Source organism: Phoenix dactylifera, chromosome 11 (genome assembly GCF_009389715.1).
Source record: "Phoenix dactylifera cultivar Barhee BC4 chromosome 11, palm_55x_up_171113_PBpolish2nd_filt_p, whole genome shotgun sequence".
In the NCBI taxonomy this organism is placed as follows: domain Eukaryota; kingdom Viridiplantae; phylum Streptophyta; class Magnoliopsida; order Arecales; family Arecaceae; genus Phoenix; species Phoenix dactylifera.
In genome coordinates this window covers 12,186,763-12,210,713 of record NC_052402.1, presented here as the reverse complement: position 1 = coordinate 12,210,713, position 23,951 = coordinate 12,186,763, and the positions used below count along the sequence as shown (strand labels likewise).

The following is a 23,951-nucleotide window of genomic DNA, read 5'->3' as shown; positions in this document are numbered from 1 at the left end:
TAAATATATACACTCTTAGTTATAGATTTTGTTTTTGCCTGATCTCTACCTTTTTACATAACAGGCTTAAGCCCTATTTGACAAAGCTTTTGGTGGGCCAGAAAGCACTTTCTGACCGTCCAAAAGTATTTTTGAATGGAATAGAGATTTTTGATAAAACAATGGAAAGGTATTTTAGCTTTGGCAGAAAGCTAAAATAGCTTCTTTGGAGAAGCTCCAAAATGGAACTTCTTCAGAAAAGCACTTTTAGTTATAAAATTTTTTTGGACCAAAATACCCATGATAAAATATTATAATTACAGAAAATATCCCTTTGTACTACAGAAATCTGCAGGAGTCCCAACAAAGAAAATGAAAATCCAAAACTTAGCTCCTAAAAATATTATATTATTAATATATAATGATAATAATTATAATATTTCATACTTTTATTATTGTATTATACTATTAATATAATATTATATTACATTATATCATAATATATTGATATGTTATGTTATATAATATCAAATTATGTTATATTATTATACTATAGTATACAATATTATATTACTATATTATAATAATATTATATTACATTATAGTAATATTATACTCTATCATATATTTATGTATTAATATATATTATATTTTTATTATGCTCTGTTGTATAATACTATGTGATACCTTATTTATTTGTTCCAGTGTGGCCTCAGACCTTGTCGTTTCTAAATTCCTTTTTCATCAATTGAAATTGTAACAATCCAGAACCTTACCCAAAATGGCTAGTTGGAAGGTATATTTGGGTTTCTTGATCCTGTATAAGTACTCAAGATCTATTCAGCAAATAACCGATGTGGGACTAAACACACGACTGCACGGGTTCTCACATACTTCCCCCTTGTAAGCTCTGACGTCCTCGTTAGGCTAAGAGTTCAAATCAATTCAAATCTAATCACAAACACTACGATCGGCCCGTAGTCAGTCCTAATGGATCTGTGCTACAGTGTCCCCTAATCTACATAGGTTATGGATCGAGTCCGCTCTGATACTATTTCTTACAACCTAAGACCTCACCTAAAATGGCTAGTGAGAAGGTATTATTTGAATTTCTTGATCATGTATAAATACCTAAAATCTACCCAACGAATAATCAATGTGGGACTAAATACATGCCCGCATGGGTCCTCACAGAAATAATTAAAGAAGAGCAAAAAATGTTGCTATCTCCAACACTAAGCTAACCCTAGTTTCTACACAAATATTTTTTATGATTGGGTGGATCACGAGACAAACAAACGACCATATATATTTATTGAGAGGTGAATAATATTGTAGACTTTTCAGAAAAAAAATAATAATATTGTAGGCTGGGTTATTTTTTATGTGGCTGAATATTCGGAGTTTTTTTTGGATGTTCCATCTTCTCTTTGAAATATTGTATTTTTTGATTCCGTTGAATGTATTGGCAGTAGGAAAGAATCATTCTTCCGTCTCATGAAAAAAAATAGCATTCCTTTTGGCCGAAAACACTGCCACGACCTTTCCCGTCTCTTCTTTCCACTTTGTCATAAAGCAAAAGCAGAGATAAAAAAAAAAAGCAAAGAAAAGAAAAAGGATAGCGAGGAAAAAATATTAAAGAAAGCAGAGGTTGAGACATAAAACAAAAGGCTTCCCCGTCCCATGTAACCAGGTTCCTCTCCACAAAAAGCCTGCTCCTTCTTCTCCCAAAACTCATCTAAAGAAGCAAAAGAAGTAAAGCATCCATACATTGACTTGGAAGAAGTGGCAGAAAAGTGCCGAAAGAGGATTGAGATCTAAAGACTTCCAAAGTTTCAGTCATGAATAGAGGAGTTTTTTTTTGCTGAACATGGAGGAGTTTTTCAGAGCTCTCTAGTGCAGCAGATGATGTGGGGGAACCCCTAGCTGGTGGAACATGAGTAACCTGAGGCCACCTCCTCTACAGACCTCTCTTCTTTTACCCTCTTTCCCCACCACCTCCTCCTCCTCCTCCTCCTCCTCATCATCATCATCTTCTTCGGTGTTTCCTCTAAACTCACAACCATCTAATTTTCTCCCCGTGACCCCGTGGCATGATAACCAAGAACTTCCTGAGTCATGGAGCCAACTGCTGCTGTAATCTCTCTCTCTCTCTCTCTCTCTCTCTCTCTCTCTCTCTCTCTCTCTCTCTCTCTCTCTCTCTCTATCTATCTATCTATCTATCTATCTCTCTCTCTATCTATCTATCTATCCATCACACACACACACACAAACAATATCCACCCACCCACCAACCACTCCCCCATCCTTCCCTCTCTCCCAAACTCCTGTCCTTTAATTGTGTAATTTTTTTAGAAAAAAATCCTGTAAAAGAAAATTCAATCAAGACTATTCCATCTATTGCTCAAGTTAACTCATGTATATATTTATGTAATTTTACATGGTATGCTGATAGGGAAAAAAGAGAATTCAGAAAACACTTAATTCGGTTTCACAAGGTTTATGTATACTAACTTTCTTTGTGTTCACAAAACTTAAAAATTCTCTCTCTCTCTGTCTCATTTTCTTCGTTCATTTTGCCTCCAAATCTTCTGCTACTATCTGGATACATAGCTTCTGCGGGTTACTTATATAGAGTAAATTGATGGACAAATTACAGGGGAGTATTGAAGGAGGAAGACAGTTGCAGCTTCACTCCTTTCCCAGGTAAGAGGATGGAGAATTGGGAGGATCAGTTGTTATACCCATCATCAAGTACACATATGGTTGATGTAAAACAAGAGATCTCTGGGAGTGGATATGAGTACAGCCATGGGAGTGAAGAGATTCAGGCAGCTAAGTCTCCTTGGAGCCAGGTCCTGCCAACTTCCTCTCCTAGTTCTTGTGCCACAAGCTTCAGCAGCAACGTGTTGGACTTCTCAAACAGCAAGGCAGAAAGAAAGCATCTCCAACCAGAGAATTCATCCGAGGTAAGGGGGGAAAATTCACATATGTTTCCTTAAGACTTCCTTATTTTTTTGCTAATTATATATCGTTACTAATTCTTTAATAAATGCTTATTACAGTGTTATCTCTGTTCATTGTGCTCAATTTCTTTGTTTTATTTTCATCAGAACATGCCATTGTTTTATGTGTTGCTGCATTAGAGGCTGCCTTGTGGCTGCATACATACTGAAATTGGGCTGATTTTATATATGTTTACTTATAGATATATAGCCTTTGATTTGGGGTTATGCTATTATCTATATATCTATGTGTGTATCTATATATATTTATATAATCCTCAAGAAATGGCTATGCTATATGTCTAGGTAAGACTGCAGTGCTATCATTGTGGAACTTTATGCTCTCTTGTGCGTTGATTGTTATCCTTAGTAGGATTCTCAGAGATCCACAGATGGGTCCTCACCCTTCTTTCTTCTGCCTTTCTCAAGTGCAACAGCACAACTGGTGCAGCCTTCAAGAAGGCCAGAGTTCAAGACTCCTCACCACAATCACCTTTCAAGGTTTTTATCTATTCCTTCATGCTCTCTCTCTCTCTCTCACTGAACAGTGTGCTACTTTTTCTGGTGTCATGCTCATACCACTTTATGGTGTCGATATAATTAGCAATTCAGATCATGAACTTAAAAGGGCTCGCACTTGTTTATTTCAGGTGAGGAAGGAGAAGTTAGGAGATAGGATCACAGCTCTTCATCAGCTAGTTTCTCCATTCGGGAAGGTATTCCCATTTGCCCATAGATAACAGGCATTTTAGATCTTCTTGATAACACCACCACCTAGATTAACAATTTTTCATTCCTTTCCCATATCTTATATAATTATTTCTTTCCTATTCTCTTTTCTTTTGGTGTTCCAATAAAGATCTGACATGGCTCTTTTTGCAGACTGACACTGCATCCGTACTACTAGAAGCCATTGGCTATATCAGATTCCTCCAGAGTCAAATTGAGGTCCCTCTCTCTCTCTCTCTCTCTCTCTGGGTGAGTGCACGCGTGTGAGTGCGTGCGTACGTGCCGTGTGCGATTGTGTGAACTGAAATGGAACAGATATCGTTTTGAGAATGTCTAAGAGCACGCATAAAGTTGCAACATTCCCAACACTCAAGAGTGTTGTTTACTGTATCATCTTCTACTTCTAGTTATCGCCTTATCGGTGTCTTGTATTGTCTTGTGCTTCGGAGACGGCACTCCTTACCCACTTCTTATCCCTTCCTTTCATGCAGGCTCTGAGCTCCCCGTACTTTGGTGGTGGAACAAGGAGCACGAGGGAGTCTGTAAGTAACTATAAACACCATCCCTTCTCGTTCCCTGTTCCCAATGCTACCCTGCCCCATCCCCCCCCTCTCTCTCTCAGACATCTATGCATCTAGGATCACCAACTGAAGCTAAGAAGCTATTTTTCTCTGATCCTACAAAGTTTACACATGCATGATGGGTCTCCCCATCTTTTGCATCAAAAATATATATAAAAAAAGAGGTCATGCACATATCAAGCTCCTTCTTGTGAGCTCTGAAGTGAACTTACTTGTTTTATGCCATTCTAAGTGCCATTAATTCTTTCCAGAAGACCCTCGCCAGGTAATCTTCATTGAATCCATGACCAACTTTAAAAACAGACTTAGCCTTACACTTGACAGCCCTTTGTGTTCTGCTTTCTTTACAGCAAAAGGTGTTGAAGGAACAAACTTTCAACTTTACATTCCTAATCCCTCTTTCCTATATTCCCTTCAGCAGTTGTTACACGACACCTGTATTAAGAGAAGAGGAGCAGCTGATCAGGTACCATTGAGTAGCTGTAAAGTAGCTTTTTCTCTATCAATCAATGGCCATGATTGCATGTTAATGATATCTTTGCCATGGTCGTCGATACCAAATTAAGATGTTAAATTTTTGTTGCATCATCTGTGGCATCAGGATGCTGATGATGAACCAAAGGACTTGAAGAGTAGAGGATTGTGCCTGGTTCCAGTATCCTTCACTTTGCATGTTGGCGGCGACAATGGAGCGGATTACTGGGCTCCTCCTGCTTTTGGTGGGGGGTTCTCGATCGACTGCGCCGAGTCCGCAGCATGCTCGGGCTTAATGAGTGGATATTCTATCATGAGTGGTCGCTCTGCCAACCCAAAGGTCGATTGCTCTTGATGCTATATATGCACCTAAATGAAGAGCATCGATCGACTTAATTTAAATCAGGATGGCAGGGTTCTTAATTATACTTCAATGATTCAGAAAGGCTGGTTTCTTCACCCTCTTCCTTACACTATGTTGTATGTGTAATTCTGGCTATGTAAGCATCAGGAGATGGTTTCACACCTCTCTGAATCAAGAAAGGAGTCCAATCATCTCTTTGATTTGTAGCAAGCATGCCACTGAATTTGCTTAATTTGAAGCGATAGCAGGAAAGGTAGGCCACTGTTAGTATTGGTATTATTTTATATTCATACAGAGCTTGATTAATAGTTTGTGAATTGCATAGTGTGAGCAAGCATCATGCAATGAAGAACTCACAGATCTGTTGTCTATAGAATTAGACTTACCATATGTGAACATGCATGGTTATAGCCCAGAGGTTGCAGCCGGCCTCTGCCATTGGGAGGTTGCAAGATGAACTCTAGGAGGTGTTTTCCCAAGTGTTTGAAAATATTCTTCAACCATTTATGTTATATGATCGATGGCATACCCGCAATTATTCTAAAGGAAAGAAAAGAAAAAAAAGGATATTCAAGCAAATCATAAAGTAGTACCTATTGTCTTTGTTTTCTTTTAAGAAAAAGGGAAAAAAAAGAACATAATTGATTGCTTGAAGCCTATCATGTACACCCTGCATTATCTAAGTTCTTATTTTTAACAAACAAATATCTTTTAAAAAATATCTTAGCTTTCAAAATCGATAAGTTTTTTATAAAGAAATTCATGATTATTATTTTGGGATCAAGAAACATAGCCTTGTTCTTCGTTTTTGTTTATGGTTTGTATATAACACAATTCGTACTATATAGAAAAATAAATAACATGGAACATAATTTATATATGTACTTCTTTTAGGGGAAAACAAAAGAAACTTGCATTGTAAGTGCCTATTCATTAGTATTTTTTTTTTAAAAAAATATATATATCAATAAGTAAGCTTTTTCATATGTTTGTTGCTTTGTTTCGATGGACGTTCGAAGCCTGAATTACACTTTATCCAGAAGTATGCAGTTCCAAGTGTTTGCTTTGGTGTAAGTGACTTTGACATGTTCAGCACATCTGTTTAAACTTGACTTTGGTCTAGGGAACTCCAAAGCTACAATGGGATGGTGGATCACTTAATGATAATATTAAGATTGATATAATTACATTTCTTGTGCACTTTCTACATGGTAAATAATATAGTTTGTGTGAATATTTCTAACACTTATTGAGGGAAAAAGAAGGCGACAATTTTATCAACTTTGATGCACAAACATGATATACCTTGATTCATATGTATGATCTAACAAACCCGAACATTTCTATGAAGTCGGCTAAAGTAAAGATATTCTCTCTTTTTTTTTGATGTAAAAGGAGGAAAAAAGAGCCATCCGGTTTTTATTTAGATTAATCATATTTGCAACATAGATGAGTTACATTGTCAAGGGAGAAGAGAAACAGATGCGAGAAAAAGAATCTAAATGGCTCCAAACCAAGTATTTGATAATCAGGACATAAAATATTGATGCTCATAAGAAGAAGCAGTGGAGGAAAGAACTTCATCTAGACCAACAAGCAAAAACATTCATTGCCTGGAAGTTTCAAGTAATTTGCAAATAAAGATATTCTCAACCAAAGTATTTTGAATAATTGAGCCAATCAAATTTACCCCTTCACCAAATCCTAATTCCGTAACTTCATATTTTTGCTGAGTGTCGATTTGCACCATGCCATGGGCCGAGAACAGTTCTCCTTTGGGCTGCCATTTCTTATGAACGGCGTTGGTATGTGGAAGAATATATATTGCTTCCACAGACAAAAACAGAAGTACAAAAAGCGCAGCAACCAACTAAGAGAAGCTAAGCTAAGCTCACGTTTGTCGGCACGTAAGCCGTCCAGGGATCTGGAACGACCGATCGACGGATGCAGGTACATCCAAAAAGTCTGTGTCAGCGAGAGCCCGGGTCACATCATTTGATAGCATCAGGAAGGCTGTTGACAATTAAGTCCCTTTGAATATCCACGTCAATAGTTACGTATTGGTCATTGTTTAGCCGTTACTCTATTCCAGTGAATGCCTAAATGTTAAATAACATTTGATCATTGTTTATTATTTTCATTGTTCATCTAAACTGAATTAATGATGTTTACAATCTTAATTTTATAATTAATCGCGAAAATATATATATATATATATATTTAAGACAATGGCATGAAGATGATTGTTTAGCACTTTCATTATTCATTTAATTAATATCATATTTTTAATTTAAATTTTCTTATCAGTTGAAAGATCATATTTTAAAGAGCAGCGGTTCGAATAAATAATGGCATTAATTTACTCGTTAGTACAATTATGATTATTAATGAATAATTGCAAAAATCATTTTTAAGGAAAACTTATCAAAAAAATAAATATATAAAGTAAATACCATTTTATGAAACTGATGAAGACGGCAATGGTATTTTTCTTTTTGTCTCCATTCATATGGGAGTGACGATTTTGCCAATGTAGGAGATTTTGCCAACTTTGAACTTTGCTGATCAGCATCTTCTCTTCTCTTTCAAAAGGAGATCATCCTGCACCCTTAATTTGCTTGTAAGAAAAGATTGGAATTCACCATGGACGAGGAGAAGATGTCCGAACAACAGCTCAAGAGGAAGGGCGGTCTCAAGACCATCCCATTTATCATGAGTAATGATCTTTCATATGCCTTTTCAATGGTATCATTACTTAGTACACTCTTTGAGTTAGCTCGAAATTTTTTTCGTTTTAATCAAAAGCAAAAAAGCTTATAGGCACACGCAAACATGAATTTCTAGTGTATTTCATTGTGTCCTGTGGCCAAACTCGATGTCTTTTTGCTTGAAAAGAGAGTGGTTTAATTACCAACGCTATCTTGATGACAATATAGTGCGTAATTATGTCATATAATGTTTCCAAAAGGATTGTATCGTATGGTTTGCGTGAGAAAAGGGGGAGACGTAGACGGTGTAGGTGTTGAATTGCTGATAATCCTCTGCACCTTTCTTTTGTAGCAAATGAAATCTTCGAGAGGGTTGCGAGCATTGGGCTTACAGCGAATATGACCATTTACCTCACAAAAGAGTATCACATGACCCCTGCAACTAGCGCTATTGTTCTGTTAATATGGGGAGCAGTAACAAATTTCTTACCCATTTTTGGGGCTTTCCTTTCTGATTCTTACTTGGGTCGCTTCCGTGTGATAGCAATTGGATCAGTTGCATGCCTCAATGTAAGTAAATTATATTTCACTTGTTAATGTGATCTTTGAGTTCATTCGTTTTTGATTTCATTCACAAGTGATAATTGATCAGTAATGGGACATTCTCAATATATATCACGAGTATACCTATCTAATGCTTTGCGACAATACGGACAGTAGGCCTCCTCTCCAGCGGAGTCTGAATCCGCTGCTCATAAAATTTTATAGCAAGTTCAGAGCATTCATTAGTTTCTCATGTTCTTTTGGTAGGGGATGGTTCTCCTATGGCTAACAGCAGAGCTACCTGGAGCAAAGCCCCCTGCTTGTGACCTTGCTCTCCACAAGTGCCAGAGCCCGAGCCATTCGCAGCTCGCTCTCTTATACTCTGCTTTTGCCCTGATCTCCGTAGGAACTGGCGGCATCAGGCCATGCTCCCTAGCCTTCGGCGCAGACCAGTTCAACCGGCCGGACAACCCTCAGAATGAGAGGACCCTGCAGACCTTCTTCAACTGGTACTATGCTTCAGTCGGGGTATCCGTTATCATCGCAGTGACCGTCATCATCTATATACAAGATAAGAAGGGATGGAGAGTGGGTTTCGGTGTTCCAGTAGTGCTCATGGCATTATCTATCATCTGCTTCCTGCTTGGTTATTTTCTTTACGTCAAGGTGAGGGGTAGAAAGAGCATGCTCACCGGCCTTGCCCAAGTGGTCGTCGCAAGTGTCAGAAATAGGCAACTAGTCTTCCCATCAGAGGCTGATGATGATTGGTGGTATCATCGTGAGAAGGGTTCAAAAATCATGGTTCCCACTGAAAAAATAAGGTATAAGCATTATGAATTGTAGCTTGAGCTCGCATGCGATCTCATGACACTGCTACTAGACCCGAGATTTGAATTCAAATACTTTTTTTCAGGTGTCTGAACAAAGCCTGCGTCGTCAGAAATCCTGAAAAGGACTTGAACCCCGACGGCGCCGCCGCAGACCCGTGGAAGCTGTGCACTGTGGAGCAAGTAGAATACCTCAAGTCGATGGTGCGAGTGATGCCAATTTGGTCAACCGGAATCATGGCAGCAGTTATCATAAGCCAGCATTCGTTCCCGGCGCTGCAGGCAAACAGCATGGACCGGCACATGAGCTCCAGGTTTGAGATCCCTGCAAGTTCCTTCGTCGTGTTCGGGATCACCACCTTGACGCTTTGGGTGGCCATTTACGACCGGCTGATCGTCCCTCGCCTGGCGAATATCACCGGAAGGCCTCGCGGTCTCACCCTCAAGCAGCGGATGGGGATCGGGCTGGTGTTGTCGTGCGCCGCCACAGCCGTCGCAGCCACCGTCGAGCGCACTCGGCGAAGAAGAGCAATCGAGCAAGGGGTGGCAGATAACGAGAAAGCGGTGATCGACATGTCCGCGATGTGGCTGGTGCCGCAGTACTGCCTGACTGGCTTATCCGAGGCTTTCAATATAATCGGGCAGATCGAATTTTACTACTCTGAGTTGCCTAAGACCATGGCCAGTATTGCGGTGGCTCTGCTTTCGCTGGGGTGGGGAGTTGGGGACCTGGTGGGGGCTTTGATCGTGGTGCTTGTCAAAAAGATCAGTGCAGGGAATGGAAGAGTTGGCTGGCTTGATAGCAACCTAAACGAGGGCCACTACGACTACTACTATTGGATCCTTACTCTATTGAGTGTGGTTAATGTTTTCTACTTCCTTGTTTGTAGCTGGGCGTATGGTGAGGAGGGCAAAAATAGATTCGGGGAAAAGGACGACTTGGTGGAAGAGCTGGCCTCCAAGTCCGGGGAGTTGTCCATTGTCCTTTGAATTGTATGCTTTTGGTTTGGCTCGTGTAAGTTCCATTCTGGCCATGCTTTAGGACTAGCAGCTTGCAATGAATCTCCTTCTGGATCCAAGCGGCCCTTGCAAGCTTGTTACCTCTCTCTCTCTCTCTCTCTCTCTCTCTTGCTTCCTGCATTTTTAGTTGTTCCTGAATTTTTAGTTGTGGTTGAAGCTGAGTGGAAATTAGGGAAAAACCCAAAGAAAATAAATTGGACATAGAATACTTTATAAAAGAGGAGCTAGTTCTAACTCAGAATTTCGATTAGAATTTGTTTGGTTGTACTCCAATCCTAGATGCGTAGCAGCTTTGGTTCTGGTTTTATGTGGATTGAACCTAACTTGATTCATTTGCATCTGACCAGACATTTATGATTTTCCTCAAAGAAAAACAAAAAAAAAAAATCAGACCTTTATGTTGGGTTCAAAGCATTCATTTTAGTGACATAAGCCACAAGCTGGCATGCATGCTTATTTGGAAAGTGGAATAGATATATGTCCTGTTCTTATTTTACTTTCTTTGCTGGTAGATAGGTCATCTACCTTGCCTAGGCAAAAGAAAGTCAAAAGGGAAGACATTAGATATGTCATTGTATTTTGATATTTTCTTAGCAAACCCTTCCTTACCTTTTTGTTTCTTCCAAACAAAGCAAATAGCCGGTTTGGAATTGTTTTATTATAGCCCCCTCCCATTTCCTATCCATCACAAATTTTTTCTTGGGCTTTCCTACTCCCTTTTGTAGATCTTGCATAGGGAAAATTATTGGAACCACCTCCTTAGGGTTTTTTTCACTTGGTACTTTTCGAGTTTGAAAAATTTCAATTCGATATTTGAAGTTATTTAAGTGGTGAAATATGGTCCTGTTGTCTGTCTCTGTTTACTAAAGTATCCCTATTCTATCCTGTGATGATCATGTGACATGAAGCACCCTTGAAGAAGAAGCCCAGGTCTGTACCTCCAAAAATACAAGAATAAGATAGCCAAAGCAGAACATCGCACCAACCAATCTTGAGAAACAAAACTAGAAGCCAACTTATAGGAAAAAGATTTCTCCCTCATCATTGTCTTTTTCTTTCCATCCAACAGTAGCTTCAAGTAGGTTGCAGTGGTTAAGGATGATGCTGGCCTCCTTGTCGAGCATGAGAATGGTAAGGTCGGTGAGGGCCTTGAGTGCATGGCATAGCTGATCCTGGTCGAGGGTCTTTAGGAAAGAACAAGGGTGATGAGGACAATCTCAAGAGGCTTCTTCAACTACAAATCAAGGGTAATGAGGACGATCACATCCCTCAAGCATTGCAAACGACAAGGAGGAAGATGACGATAGAGGATAGGTGGAGGAAGAGGACTATGGCAATTCAATGACAAGTGGAAAGAATGCAACAAGTTTAACACTGCATTTAATATTGCCGACTCTTGAGGCACAGTAAAGATAGGGGATAAAATTTCATCTCGAGGTCTCCACCGGCGAGAAATGGTAGGAAAGGTGAGAGGAGAGCTTGGGAGAGGAGAGGTATTTTTTGGGAAGAAACACCAAAAAAAAACAAACAAAAAAAAACAAGAAGAAGAAGAAGAGATGAAGAGGACGTAATTATGTTCTTTTAGATAGCAGACTTAAAACACTCGGTAATCAAAATATTCATGCCAATCATAATAAGCTACTTGCAAAACCAATATTGTTCATGTTTTGATTAACATTAAAAGTCATCTTTATTGAGCTCAATGGCGGATGTAGCAATAAAGACATAATAGTTAATGAATGAAACAAAATTTGTTCATGTTTCGTTTTACGCCATGTTCCAAGGAAACAAAATTTACGTAAAATTTTACTATGTCGAGCTACAAAAAAGCCTGCTGTAATGCATGGGTATGTTATCCTGCCAACAGTTTGACTTGTTTGTACCCCTGGTTGCTAAAGCTTCAAATGATCATGATAAGAGCAACAGTAAAATTGTTAACCATAAGGTGAATAAGTTTGAAGACTCCGTGTGATAAATGAAGTGCATTCACTTTCACCAGCCCCAAACAGCCAGCCCAGGAAAACAAACAAATTTTTTAAATGCTGAACACGATTTATCTCGTGAGAACATATTTTCCTTTTTTTTTAAAAAAAAGAAAGAGTTGGGATTACCCTAACCTATGAGAACATCCTTTATTACGACAATTAATTGTTTCATAACCCCACCACTGTCACAATGTTTACTCTTGCTTTCCTCTGTGGTGCTAAAAATTAATACTATTAATATGTACAACTTTTCAGTCATATTATGCCCTGTACCAGAATGCAATTATGAGTTTGCTCTGACCTGTACAATTTTGGGAGAGCAAAAGAGGACGAAGAAGCATGCACTGGAAGGAGGAGGAGAAGACGGGAAAAAGGTTACGAAGAGGATGGATGGGGAGGCATGGAGGATAGAAGGCAGAGAAACATAAACGGAAGGAGGAATAGCAAGAAAGAACCTGGGCTCTTTCGATGGTGTTGGAGAGGTCAGGTCAACCTCCGTGATGGATAGAAGACGGAAGGGACAAAATATTAATTTCCTTAGCCATCGTGGGGTTGGAGGGAAAATGACTTTCTGGTCTCATTTTCGAGAGTCAAAAAGTACTTTCTAGCCCACCAAAAATATTTTGGATGAAAAATAGTGTTTGGTAAAAATTTCGGAAAACTGTTTCAGCTTTTCTAAAAAGTTCTATTTTGGAACTTTCCGAAAACGCTGTTTTCAGCTTTATCGGAAAACTGTTTTTTGACCAAAATACTCCCATTTAAATCTCACTTTTTTCTCCCAAAACTCTCATCCCGCCATCTCTTCCTCTCTTACCCATCCCCCTCCCTCAGTCCCTCTCCCTCTCTATCTTCTTCTTCCTCTCAATGTCGCCGCCTTTGTTTCTTCTACTTCTTTTTTTTTTGAGGCAGCTCGTGGTTGCCCACGGTGGCAGCCACCACGCCAGCTACCACCTGTGGCCAGCGACCCCTCCGCAGGTCGTCGCGATGCCACCCGTGGCACGCGGCCGGCCTGTGGAGCGACCTGGCTCGGCTTGGGGTGGCCGGGCCTCCGCCCTCTACGGGACCGCGACGTTCCAGCCGTGGGACCAGAAAGGCGAGCTGCAGTGAAGCCCCCATGGCGGTCGGTCGTGGGGCTTCACTGCGCCGCGGCCCGCCGCCGACCATGCCCAGGCCCCTCCCACGGCCGCCTCGGCCTCGCCTTCTTCCGGCGCCGCAGACCTTGTAGGAGGATAAGAAAGGAGAAGAAGGGAAGAGAGGAAGGAAGGAGAAGAAGAGAAGAAAAAAGAAAAGAAAAAAAAAGAAAAAAAAAGAAGAAAAGGAAAGAAAAAAAGAGGAAAAAAAGAAAAAGAAAGAAAAAGAAAAGAAAAGAAAAAATAAATAAATAATTCATAAATAAATATGTATATAAATAAACAAATAAATAAATAAATAAGATAATAAATATATATATTTTAATGAAATAAAAATAATAAATAAATAACTAAATAAAAAAATAAATAAGAGAAGAGAGGAAGGAAGGAGAAGCAGAGAAGAAAAAAGAAAAGAAAAAAAAAGAAAAGGAAAGAAAAAAAAGAAAAGGAAAAAAAAGGAGAAGGAAAAAAAGAAAAGGAAAAAAAAAGAAAAGAAAAAAATAAATGCATAAATAAATATATATATGAATGAACGAATAAATAAATAAATAAGATAATAAATAAATATATTTCAATAAAATAAAATAATAAATAAATAACTAAATAAAATAAATAAAAAAGAAAATAATGAATGAGTGGCAAATAATCTGATCTAATAAATAAATAAATAAAAATAAATATTAGTAATTATTTAACCAATTTTATCACCTAGCTAGAAACTTTATATGAATTATTATAATTCATTTTAATTATCTCAAACAATAAGACTTAATTGCAATATTAGATATCATTTAATTCCTTAATTTTGTCTCATGACTCTGAACGTGATCCAAAATTGCACATCATAATAATTTAAGATGATGTGGCTACTCTCAAATTATCATGACATTTTCTTTAAAAACAGTATCAAAATAAAGCTTTAATGGAATAAGTACTTTATATGAATTATTATAATTCATCTTAATTATCCCAAGTAATAACTCTACAGGATTTACCCCTTTATGATAAAACTAATGCATTAAGTATGATAGTTAATGAACTTTAGATGTCTAGTTGAAAAATCCAAAGAATAACAGCCGGATCAGCTCCAAATCGGTGGTGGAGCACTAGGCACGTATGTCTTTTTGACAAGTTTTTCTTAGGCACTATTATTCAATGGATAATTTTACTAGATATCCAACAAGATTTCATCATAAATATCATACTAATAACATTATTTTATCCCATCATTAACCTTATATAATGGCTTTCCTTTGGGGCCGGATCATTATATATGATGTAGGTGTTCAATTTCATGAGATGGTGATAAAAGATCTTTTATTGACTAAATTAAAGTATTCAAAATTTATAGAATGCTTTGGCTCGTTACCACAAATATGCAAAAATTTAATTATCTTTATGTCTTTTGCATGTATTACTCTTGACCATGAAAATAGGAACAATTTAAATAATCATGATTCATCATAAGAAAGCATCTAAATTAATTATTTACGCAATACAATTCATTACAGAAACAATACATAATTATCAGTGTACTGTTTTGTAATGAAATTTGAGTATGAGAACCAAATAAATATATTAGAGGACTTGTATGTAATAAAACTTACTTCTGGGGACCATATGTAAGTTTCGGAAGACCCTTTTGTAAATAAGATACTATCAGGGTTCTCTTAAACATATTCAAGAATCTTTATGTAATTCAGATTTCCTCTGGGAATTAAATAAAAATTTCTGAAGCCCCTTTTTTTGAATTAACATAGGGCAGGGTTTAACTATAAAACTTTCCTTTTTTTAGCCAAACGGATTTGGGTTCGCGTTTCGGGTTTCAAGCCCGAACCCGAAACCTCTTGTCCTTCATCTTCTTCCCCAACCGATCCAAAGAGGGAGAAGAAGAGGGAGCCAAACCGGCGCCGGCGGCCGCCTCCTCCCTCCTCCTCCCATGCGGCCGGAGAGGCCTCCCACGAGCGGCCGCCGGCGTGAGCGCACGGTGCCGCGCCGCTCTCTCCGACGGGAAGACGACACGGTGGGAAGAAGACCCCCTTCATCTCCTTTTCCTTTTTTTTATGGTGGCGCGGCCCGTCGGAAACGCATGGCCGCGCCTGGCTAGCGGCCGTTTCGGCCACCAGGAGGAGGAGACCACGGCGCCTCGCCGCTGCGAGCCGGCGGCGGCCGTGGCCTTCTCTCTCCCTTTTTTCCCCTCGGCCCGCGTCGGCCATGGCGGCCACGCCTGGTCGCAGCCTCTGCGGGCTCGCCGGGGCGGCGGGTCGCAGCCTCTGCGGGCTCGCCGGGGCGGCGGGTCGCAGCCTCTGCGGGCTCGCCGGGGCGGCGGGCCGCAGCGCCTGCCGGGGAGGCGGCGGCCATGGCGGCCTTGGGCGGCAGTGGCCATGGCTGCCTCCTCTGTTTCTTTAAAAGAGGCAGTGGGAAGAAAAGCATGGGTTTAGTCCCACATCGCCCAAACCAAAAACTATGCATGCTTATTTTTGTTTTTAAGCAAGTCGCGAGGACCAGGCTCGTAGGCGACTTTTTAAAGGTGGATTCTGGTGCGAGTACATGTACCGAACTTGACCGTGCTCGAGGTTGGAAGTCCATCTTGGGTTAATTGTTAATGTACCATCAATATTATTATGTCCATAATATACATATGATATTATATTGATATTATTTACTATATTATAATATATTATTAATTTTAAATTATAATAGAAATATATAATTATATTTTATATTTATATAATGATAATATTTAATATATTACTTTTATTTATTTTATTCATGATTTATAGAAATAATAAATATATTTTTATTGAATATATTAATAATTAATATATTGATAAATATATTAATATTTTATTATAGTATATTTTATATGATTAATAAATATATGATAAGAGCTGCTAAAAGTAAAATATGTGACAAAATTATGGCGTTATTATATGAATTAGCATATTGACTTACATTTTTTATTCTTGAGAATTAAAAATACATAAAAAATCCATCTAAAATATATCGGGGGTATTTGTGGTATTATATGATCGGTGATCTTAGATCTCCATACTATACCAAATAAGTTACTCATGGATACCTAAAGATTTTTAATTACTGTACTATGGCTTACCAAACATATTGATCTTAGATCACTGGGGATCAAATCACCCCAGCATTCAAATCACTGAAGATCTTAGATCACCATGGTGATCTTGTTGGGGTTACCAAACACCCCCTAAGGTGTTCGCATGAAGACGGTAATCATTATTTTACATGGGTGAGAATTTTAATCCCACATCGGCTGGCCAAAAATCTTATACATGTTTAAATAACATGGCTTCTCTACAATGCAAAACATCATGAGCCAGAGGTAGGATCTAATACTGCAATATAGAACATTTTGCACAGCGAAAGAATTAATGAAGTATAATTAATATTTTACTAATCTCGAGCCATGCTTGATTAAGCATTTTTAAAATTAGCACGCGCCCACATGAGAGAGAAAAGAAGACTAAGCACCCGATGAGGAAGAGACATGCGAAAAAAAGAAAGAAGAGAAGATCCGGAGCTTCCAATTTATGCAGGACTTGAGTGCCTTAAAGTGATGGATCCATAGATTAGGAATTCGGATCAATATTTTTAAAATTTATTTTTAATTAGTTTCCATCAAGATTTATAGATTAGGGACTTGAATCAATATATTTAAGGTTTATCTCTAATTAATTTCCATCCATCACAGAAACTATCAGATAAGATAAATTCTAAATAATTTCTAATCAGATTAGATTAAGTAACTATTTAAACGATATTTATCTTGATGTGGGATAAGCTTGATCAAGTGGGCCACATCAAGTCTTCTAAATCAGGAGACATGCTAACAATAAATACCAGGGTGTGGCAAGCTGTATTGCAATGAACCTGTTCCTCTTGTTCTACTCCTCAGAGATCCTTTATTTATTTATTTTTTTCCTGCGACACATTGGGTTGTAGGAAAAGATGGAAGTCTCTCACGGTCAGGAGGAACAAAGCCAGCAGCACACAAGGGAGAAGGGTGGCCTCAAGACGATGCCATTTATCATTGGTGATGATCTCTCCTATGCCTCCTTTTCCATTAATATCAGCATGCATGGACTCCTGCTCTCAGCACCTTCCTTGCTTTGGGACTTGGCCAAAATATGCATGGATTCTTGTGTTCATGGATGTGATCTTGTGCTGGTGCATAAATATGGGTGCAGTTGATTTGTAACTTGTGGTTAGATTGCTTTCAATCATCTATTTTGGTCATTGAGCTAGTAGGTCCTATTATTATAGAACTAGCATGGGAAGAATCCCGGGGGAAATCGAGGTAAGGACGGAATTGAAACTAGGCCACTGGCATCCAATACCCGGGGACTTTACCAACTCAATCAATATGCAGGGCTGTTCTATGCTTCCTTGAATCATCTAGTCTACAAAAAGCACTAGGCTAAAATTTTTATGGTATTTTGCTAGAACTAAATAAAGTATTGTGTTCGATTGATGATAACTGTATCCATCTCTTCTTTTGCAGCGAATGAAGTCTTTGAAAAAGTCTCTGGCCAAGGAGTTCTGTTGAATATGATGATATACCTCAGAAATGAATACCACATGAATGCAGCAACCGAGCAGAGTGTTCTGTTCGTACGAGGAGCATGTGCAAGTTTCCTGCCCATACTCGGGGCTTTTCTATCTGATTCCTACTTGGGTCGCTTCCGAGTGATACTGATTGGATCATTCGCATGCCTGCTTGTAAGCAAGTCATCCATTTCTTCATATACTGGTAGCAAGTCTATTGACCCCACACAAATAATTAAGCCTTTAGGACTCTTTAACAGAAGTAACATTACCCACTAGACCAAGGATCCACTCTTTCGGATGGCAGCAGCCTTAATCAGCAATACTTTGCAGTGGGAACATGTTCTGCATAACCCTGCTCCAATCTGCTTGTATATTTTGCTTCAGAAACTCCAGCCCACCAGTTCCCTCGATCTAGCTCCAAGTAGTTTACTTGCTCGTATTATAAGAAAAGCATGATGCTGAATCATAGAAGTCTTTGTGTGTGCTCGGTCTCCTCTGACTTAGTTGTTTCACTGCGAGCAACCGCAACCTTCTGCCCTTTGGCAGCCAATTATATTCTAACATAGAACCAGCAGTTAAATGATGAACAATAGGATCAACAGTTTAAAGTCAAGATTTCATTTTAGCGATGACTCGGACTCGTACTCTATCTTGATGTGTGTATTGTAACATCTTTGATGTTCTTTACTAATTCATTGGGTCCTTGTGTGCCATTTCTGAAGTTAATGATGCAGAATCAGATGAAAAATTACATCTGAATTATCCAGATCATCCATATGCTTCAATTTATCTGCTCATCTCTTTCTCATCATCTATCCTTTCCCCTTCAAAGATGATCCTTGAGTTCTCCTCAGTAGCTAGCTTGCATTTGGATTAACCTTTTAATTTGTGAGATTGCCATGTCATCAAGCAATTGGAACGCTTTGGTCTTATTTACCTTCTTGATCATTTCATTGAGTTACTATTTTACAACTAATTATATCCATGTTGTTCTGTAAGGGGACTGTTCTCATTTGGCTGACTGCAATGCTGCCAGGAGCAAGGCCCCCTGCTTGTGACCTTGCTTGCCAGTCCGCAACCCCATCCCAGCTTGCCCTCCTGTTCTCCGCCTTTGCCTTCCTGGCCATTGGAGATGGTGGCATCATGCCATGTTCTTTAGCCTTTGGTGCAGACCAGTTCAGCCGGATGAACGGCCCTGAGAAGCAGAAGATCTTGCAGACCTACTTCAACTGGTATTATGCATCCGTGGGCTTCTCGTTCATGGTGGCATCAACTGCTGTCGTGGCCATACAAGATAATTTTGGATGGAAGGTAGGCTTCGCTGTTCCGCTGGTGCTCATACTGTTATCTGCAGTCTTCTTCGCCGCGGCCTCTTCTCTCTACATCAAGGTGGAGGGCCAAAAGAGTCTGCTAGCCGGGTTCGTGCAAGTGGCTGCCGTTACTGTGAAGAACTGGCGTGTAGTCTTGCCCCCCGAAGACCGCAGATGCAAGTTATTATCACGAGGCTGGCTCCAAACTCACGGTTCCTTCAGAGAAGTTGAGGTACCAAAATCATCATCTTTATCTACTTATTTATTTCTTCGTGGGGTGAATACTAAGTGGGAGCTCACGATGGAAGAGTTACTCATCTCAAACACTTGGAGATGTACCTCTCCACGTTTGAACATGGGACCTCTCTTCTTGAAGTGTAAGGTCATCACAACTTGGTAGTATTATTGCTCTCGAAAACAACTCGATAGTAATAGTTCCTCACTTGCATGCTGTATCATAATTAATTAAGAAACTTCATTTACCAGCCTTTTGTACTGTTCATTGGATTTTTTTTTGTTTTTGTTTTGTAGGTTCTTTAACAAAGCATGCATTATGCGAAATCCAATAGAGGACTTAAAACCTGGTGGATCAGCATCAAGCCCATGGAGTCTGTGCACTGTGGAGCAGGTAGAGGGTCTCAAGTCAGTGATCAGGGTGATTCCCCTATGGTTATCAGGGATCATGATCCCATTGGTCCTCAACCAGAGCTTCCCAGTGCTGCAGGCGAAAACAATGGATCGACACGTCTCCTCAAAGTTTGAAATCCCTGCGGGCTCCTTCACTGTGTTTGGAATCCTCACCCTGACAATATGGTCAGCCGGCTACGACCGTTTCATCGTTCCGGTGCTGAAGAAGATTACCAGGAAACCGGGGGCATTTACTCTCAAGCAGCGAATGGGGATGGGTATAATAGCAGCAACCGCATCAATGGCGGTGGCTGCAATGGTGGAGGCCGTCCGGCGGAGAAAAGCAATCGAGCAAGGGCTGGCGGACGACATGAATGGGGTGGTGCGCATGTCGGCAATGTGGCTCATACCGCAGTATTGCCTTTCCGGCTTGGCCGAGGCCTTCAGCGTCATCTCGCAGATCGAGTTCTACTACGCTGAGCTACCTAGAAGCATGGCAAGCTTTGGGGTAGCTTTGTGGACACTGGGGGCAGGATTTTCCAATCTGGTAGGACTTCTGGTCGTGAAGATCGTGACTAGGACAACCGGAAGGAATGGAAGGGGGATGTGGCTTGCAACCAACCTAAACAGGGGCCACTATGACTACTACTATTGGGTCCTTACGCTCATGGGTGCAATTGATTTCTTATATTTTCTTGTTTGCAGTTGGGCTTATGGCAAGGAGGGAAAGAATAGGCTTAGGGAAGAGGAGGGTGATGAAGAAGAAGAAAGAAGAGCAGCTCTCTAGGTCATCCAGGGAGTCGACCGTTGTGCAGTGATGGTCTGCTTTTTTAGAACAATGAGGACGGGGCTTGTCATGTTTATGATAAATCAATTCACCTACTACATGTAGTTGGGTGTAGTTTGTTTCTGATGGTTTCTTGTTCTCAGCTTTAACTCTGTTGGAATGCTATCTGCCCAACTTTCTCTGCTGTCAAGAGTCAAGTCTACTACGTGGGGAGTTGTGACCCAGATACGCGGGGCAAACAGTTCGAAACAAAACAAAAACTGGGTTTTTCCAAAAAGACTAGCCCATATAGGCTATGGGTCGGATCCGCTCTGATACTATTTATTATAAGTCATCACATACTTCCCTATTTAAGCTCTAGCGTCTTTGCCATGCTAAGGATTTAAATGTACATGATCAGCTCGTGGCCAGCTCAAATATACCTGTATAATTCTTTTCTCACATAGAAAAACACATCCGAGAGAACCTGCCATTCATCAATAAGAATTCAAATAAAAATCCCACCAACCAAAATCTATAAATGCAGTTCTTTTGTCATGTAGAAAAATGTGTTCTCTTGAACCTTCAATTCATTAACGTGAATTCAAACAACTATTCACTCGCCACATACACGATCAAACAATCTAGAATTTGCAGAGAGACTTCACTATAAAAGCACAAGTATATGAAGTATTACCTACACTGTTAACCATGCAAAGCTGCCGAAATGCAGTGCTCATAAATGCTCAAGATTGTCATCTGAATCAACCTATCCTCAAACCAAACTGCATAAATGCCATTCCTTTGTCACAAAGGAGAAAAAAGCATTCTCACGAACCTTTCAATATTCATTAATGAGATTTCAAATAACCGTACCTCCGACAAAAATCTATAAATGAAATTCCTTTCTTGCATAGAAAAATCATGTTTCGCGAACCTTCGATTCATTAATATGCATTGAAACAAGTTTCCACTTGTCCAAAAATAGATCTATGCAAATCTATCAAAATATGGTGCCAATATATGCTCAAGATTGCATCCGAATCTACCAAATCTGCATGGTTCTATGGATAGATCCCACTACCAAAATCCATGAATGCGATTCCTTTCTCACATAGAAAAGATGCATCGTCGCGAACCTTCGGTTCATTAATATGAGTTCAAACTGTTCTAGAATATGTGGTGAGAATTTGCCTATAAAGGCACAAGATTGGGAATCATTATCTCCAATGCGAATAGCTCATCAGCAAAAAAACAGATGTGGAAGCCAAATTTTCCTCCTCCTTGGGCTCTTGCTATTCTTGACATCATTCGATCCTGTAACTCTAGATCTCTTCTAATATGTCCCATGCCATCCATACCTAAAACTAGACTCCTTTGTCTTTTCTGCCTGTTTCCATTATGGGAGAGCAAAAGCCTATATGAGCACCGAGTGCAGGTGTCCGCCAGCTTTTAAGACTCATCGACACTACCGTAGATGGGGTTCGGCAACTGAGAAGGGGATTACATTGCCTTTTCGCCCCTTTTCCATATCTTGTGTGTGAAAACCATGAGATATGTGTTTAGTCCCATATCGGTTATTCATCGAAAAGATCTCGAGTACTTATACAGGACTAAGGAATCCAAATAATACATTTTGGCTATCCATTTGGATGAGGTCCTGGGTTGTTACAAATGGTTTCAGAGCGGATCCGGCCCATGGCCCATGTGGACTGGGGGACACTGCAGCATGAGCTCATTGAGACTGACCATATGCCGATCAGGGACGTCAGAGCTTAAACTGGAGAAATATGTGAGGACCCATGCAAGTGTGTGTTTAGTAGTACATCGGTTATTCGCCGGAATGATCTTGAGTACTTATATAGGACTAAGGAACCAAAAAAAATACCTCCCAACTAGCTTTTTTGGGTGAGGTCCTGGGTTGTGACATTCTGTGGCACCTTTTCTTTTTTTGTTATCAATGAATTTTCTATTGTTTTCTGATAAATATATAGAAAAAAGTTTTTTTGTACTTTTCTGCAATGGTCAAGTCTCTATGAATGGTTTATGTTTATACCTTCTCTGGTGGTTTTGACTTTCTTGTGGGGCACAATAAAGTATGAACAACCCTAACCGTAACTATAACACTAACCAAATATGATAGGTCGGAAGCGATAGGGTTCACGCGATGGCGTCCAACTCCAATGTCCGACTGAGGTCCGCAAGTTACAAACTTTATGTAAAGTCTATCAATTGTTTGACGACTTCACCTTAATTTATGTTAATTTTTAAGTCCCTTATTGGACGTTATATTATTAACGTGACGTAAAATTGATAGTAATTGATGCATCCAATTTGTAACGTTGAAGTAAAATTACCTATTAATCACTAAAAACTTAATTACCTATTAATCACTAAAAACTTAGAAAAATTAAAGAGACACCCCTCCAAGTTTGAGCCATTTACACTTAGACCCTAAAAGCTTAAAATGTGTAAATTAGCCAGCAAAACATCAAATTTATGGCAAGATAAGCCAACCATCTATCTCCATTACAAAATATTATCTCACAAGGGTCACCTGATAACTAAACTTTTATAAAATTCTAAAAATGCATTTCCCACTAACTTAGCAAGCGGCTCTTAGTTTGGCATGAATTGAAAGAGAGTGCTTTGAGATCCATGTAGGTGGATGAATAATACAAGATGGAGTACTTTGAAATCTATGCAAATGGATGAATGATAGAGAATGGAGCGATTTGAGATTTGTACAGGCATATGGGGATAGAGTGCTTTGAGATCTATGCAGGCTAACAAACGATAAAGGATGGAGTGCTTTGAGATCTATGCAGGTGAATGAATGATAGAAGATGGAGTGCTTTGAGATCTATGCAAGTAGATGAAAAAGGATAGAGTGCTTTGAAATCTATGCAAGCAGATGGATGACAAAGGTGGAATGCTTTGAGATCTGTGCGGGTGCATGGATGACAGAAGATCAAGTGTTTTGAGATCTGTGTAGGTAGATAAACGACAGAGTATGGAGATCTTTAAGATATGTGCATGCAGAAGGATGATAGAGGATGGTTGGCTTTGTGATCTGTGCCGGTGAATGGATGATAAAGGATGGAGTGCTTTGAGATCTAGCCAAACAAATAATAGATGACAGAGTACTTTAAAATTTATGCAAGCAAAAGGATGACAGAGGGTGGATGGCTTTGAGATCTATGCTAGTGAATGGATGACGGAGGATGAAGTTCTTTAATATCTATGCACATGGATGAATGATAGAGGATATAGCGCTTTGAGATCTATGCAGGTGGATGGATGGCAGAGGATGGAGTGCTTT

The 23,951-nt window shown here is 39.5% G+C and overlaps 2 protein-coding genes and 1 pseudogene across 4 annotated transcripts; all 3 read left to right on the top strand.

Annotated features, from left to right (window-relative positions):
- Positions 1-1,646: 1,646 nt before the first annotated feature.
- Positions 1,647-5,454, top strand: LOC103709487 (transcription factor bHLH68-like). 3 transcript variants are annotated; one of them, XM_008794853.4, is made up of 8 exons: positions 1,647-2,115; positions 2,639-2,948; positions 3,414-3,485; positions 3,635-3,700; positions 3,867-3,932; positions 4,205-4,255; positions 4,645-4,760; positions 4,896-5,454. In XM_008794853.4, the coding sequence occupies exons 1-8, from the start codon at positions 1,916-1,918 to the stop codon at positions 4,921-4,923; spliced, it is 909 nt and encodes a 302-aa protein (XP_008793075.2). In that variant the 5' UTR covers positions 1,647-1,915; the 3' UTR covers positions 4,924-5,454. The 3 variants fall into 3 exon arrangements, with proteins under 3 accessions (XP_008793075.2, XP_008793074.1, XP_008793073.1); XM_008794852.4 differs by having other exon boundaries at positions 1,649-2,115; positions 4,716-4,760; XM_008794851.4 differs by having other exon boundaries at positions 1,649-2,115; positions 4,713-4,760.
- Positions 5,455-7,775: 2,321 nt separating this feature from the next.
- Positions 7,776-10,301, top strand: LOC103709533 (protein NRT1/ PTR FAMILY 1.2-like). The gene is made up of 4 exons (XM_008794944.2): positions 7,776-7,848; positions 8,193-8,410; positions 8,651-9,204; positions 9,297-10,301. Exons 1-4 carry the CDS (start codon positions 7,776-7,778, stop codon positions 10,198-10,200), a joined length of 1,749 nt encoding a protein of 582 aa, XP_008793166.2. The 3' UTR covers positions 10,201-10,301.
- Positions 10,302-17,326: 7,025 nt separating this feature from the next.
- LOC103709532 lies at positions 17,327-20,770 on the top strand (annotated as a pseudogene).
- Positions 20,771-23,951: the final 3,181 nt, after the last annotated feature.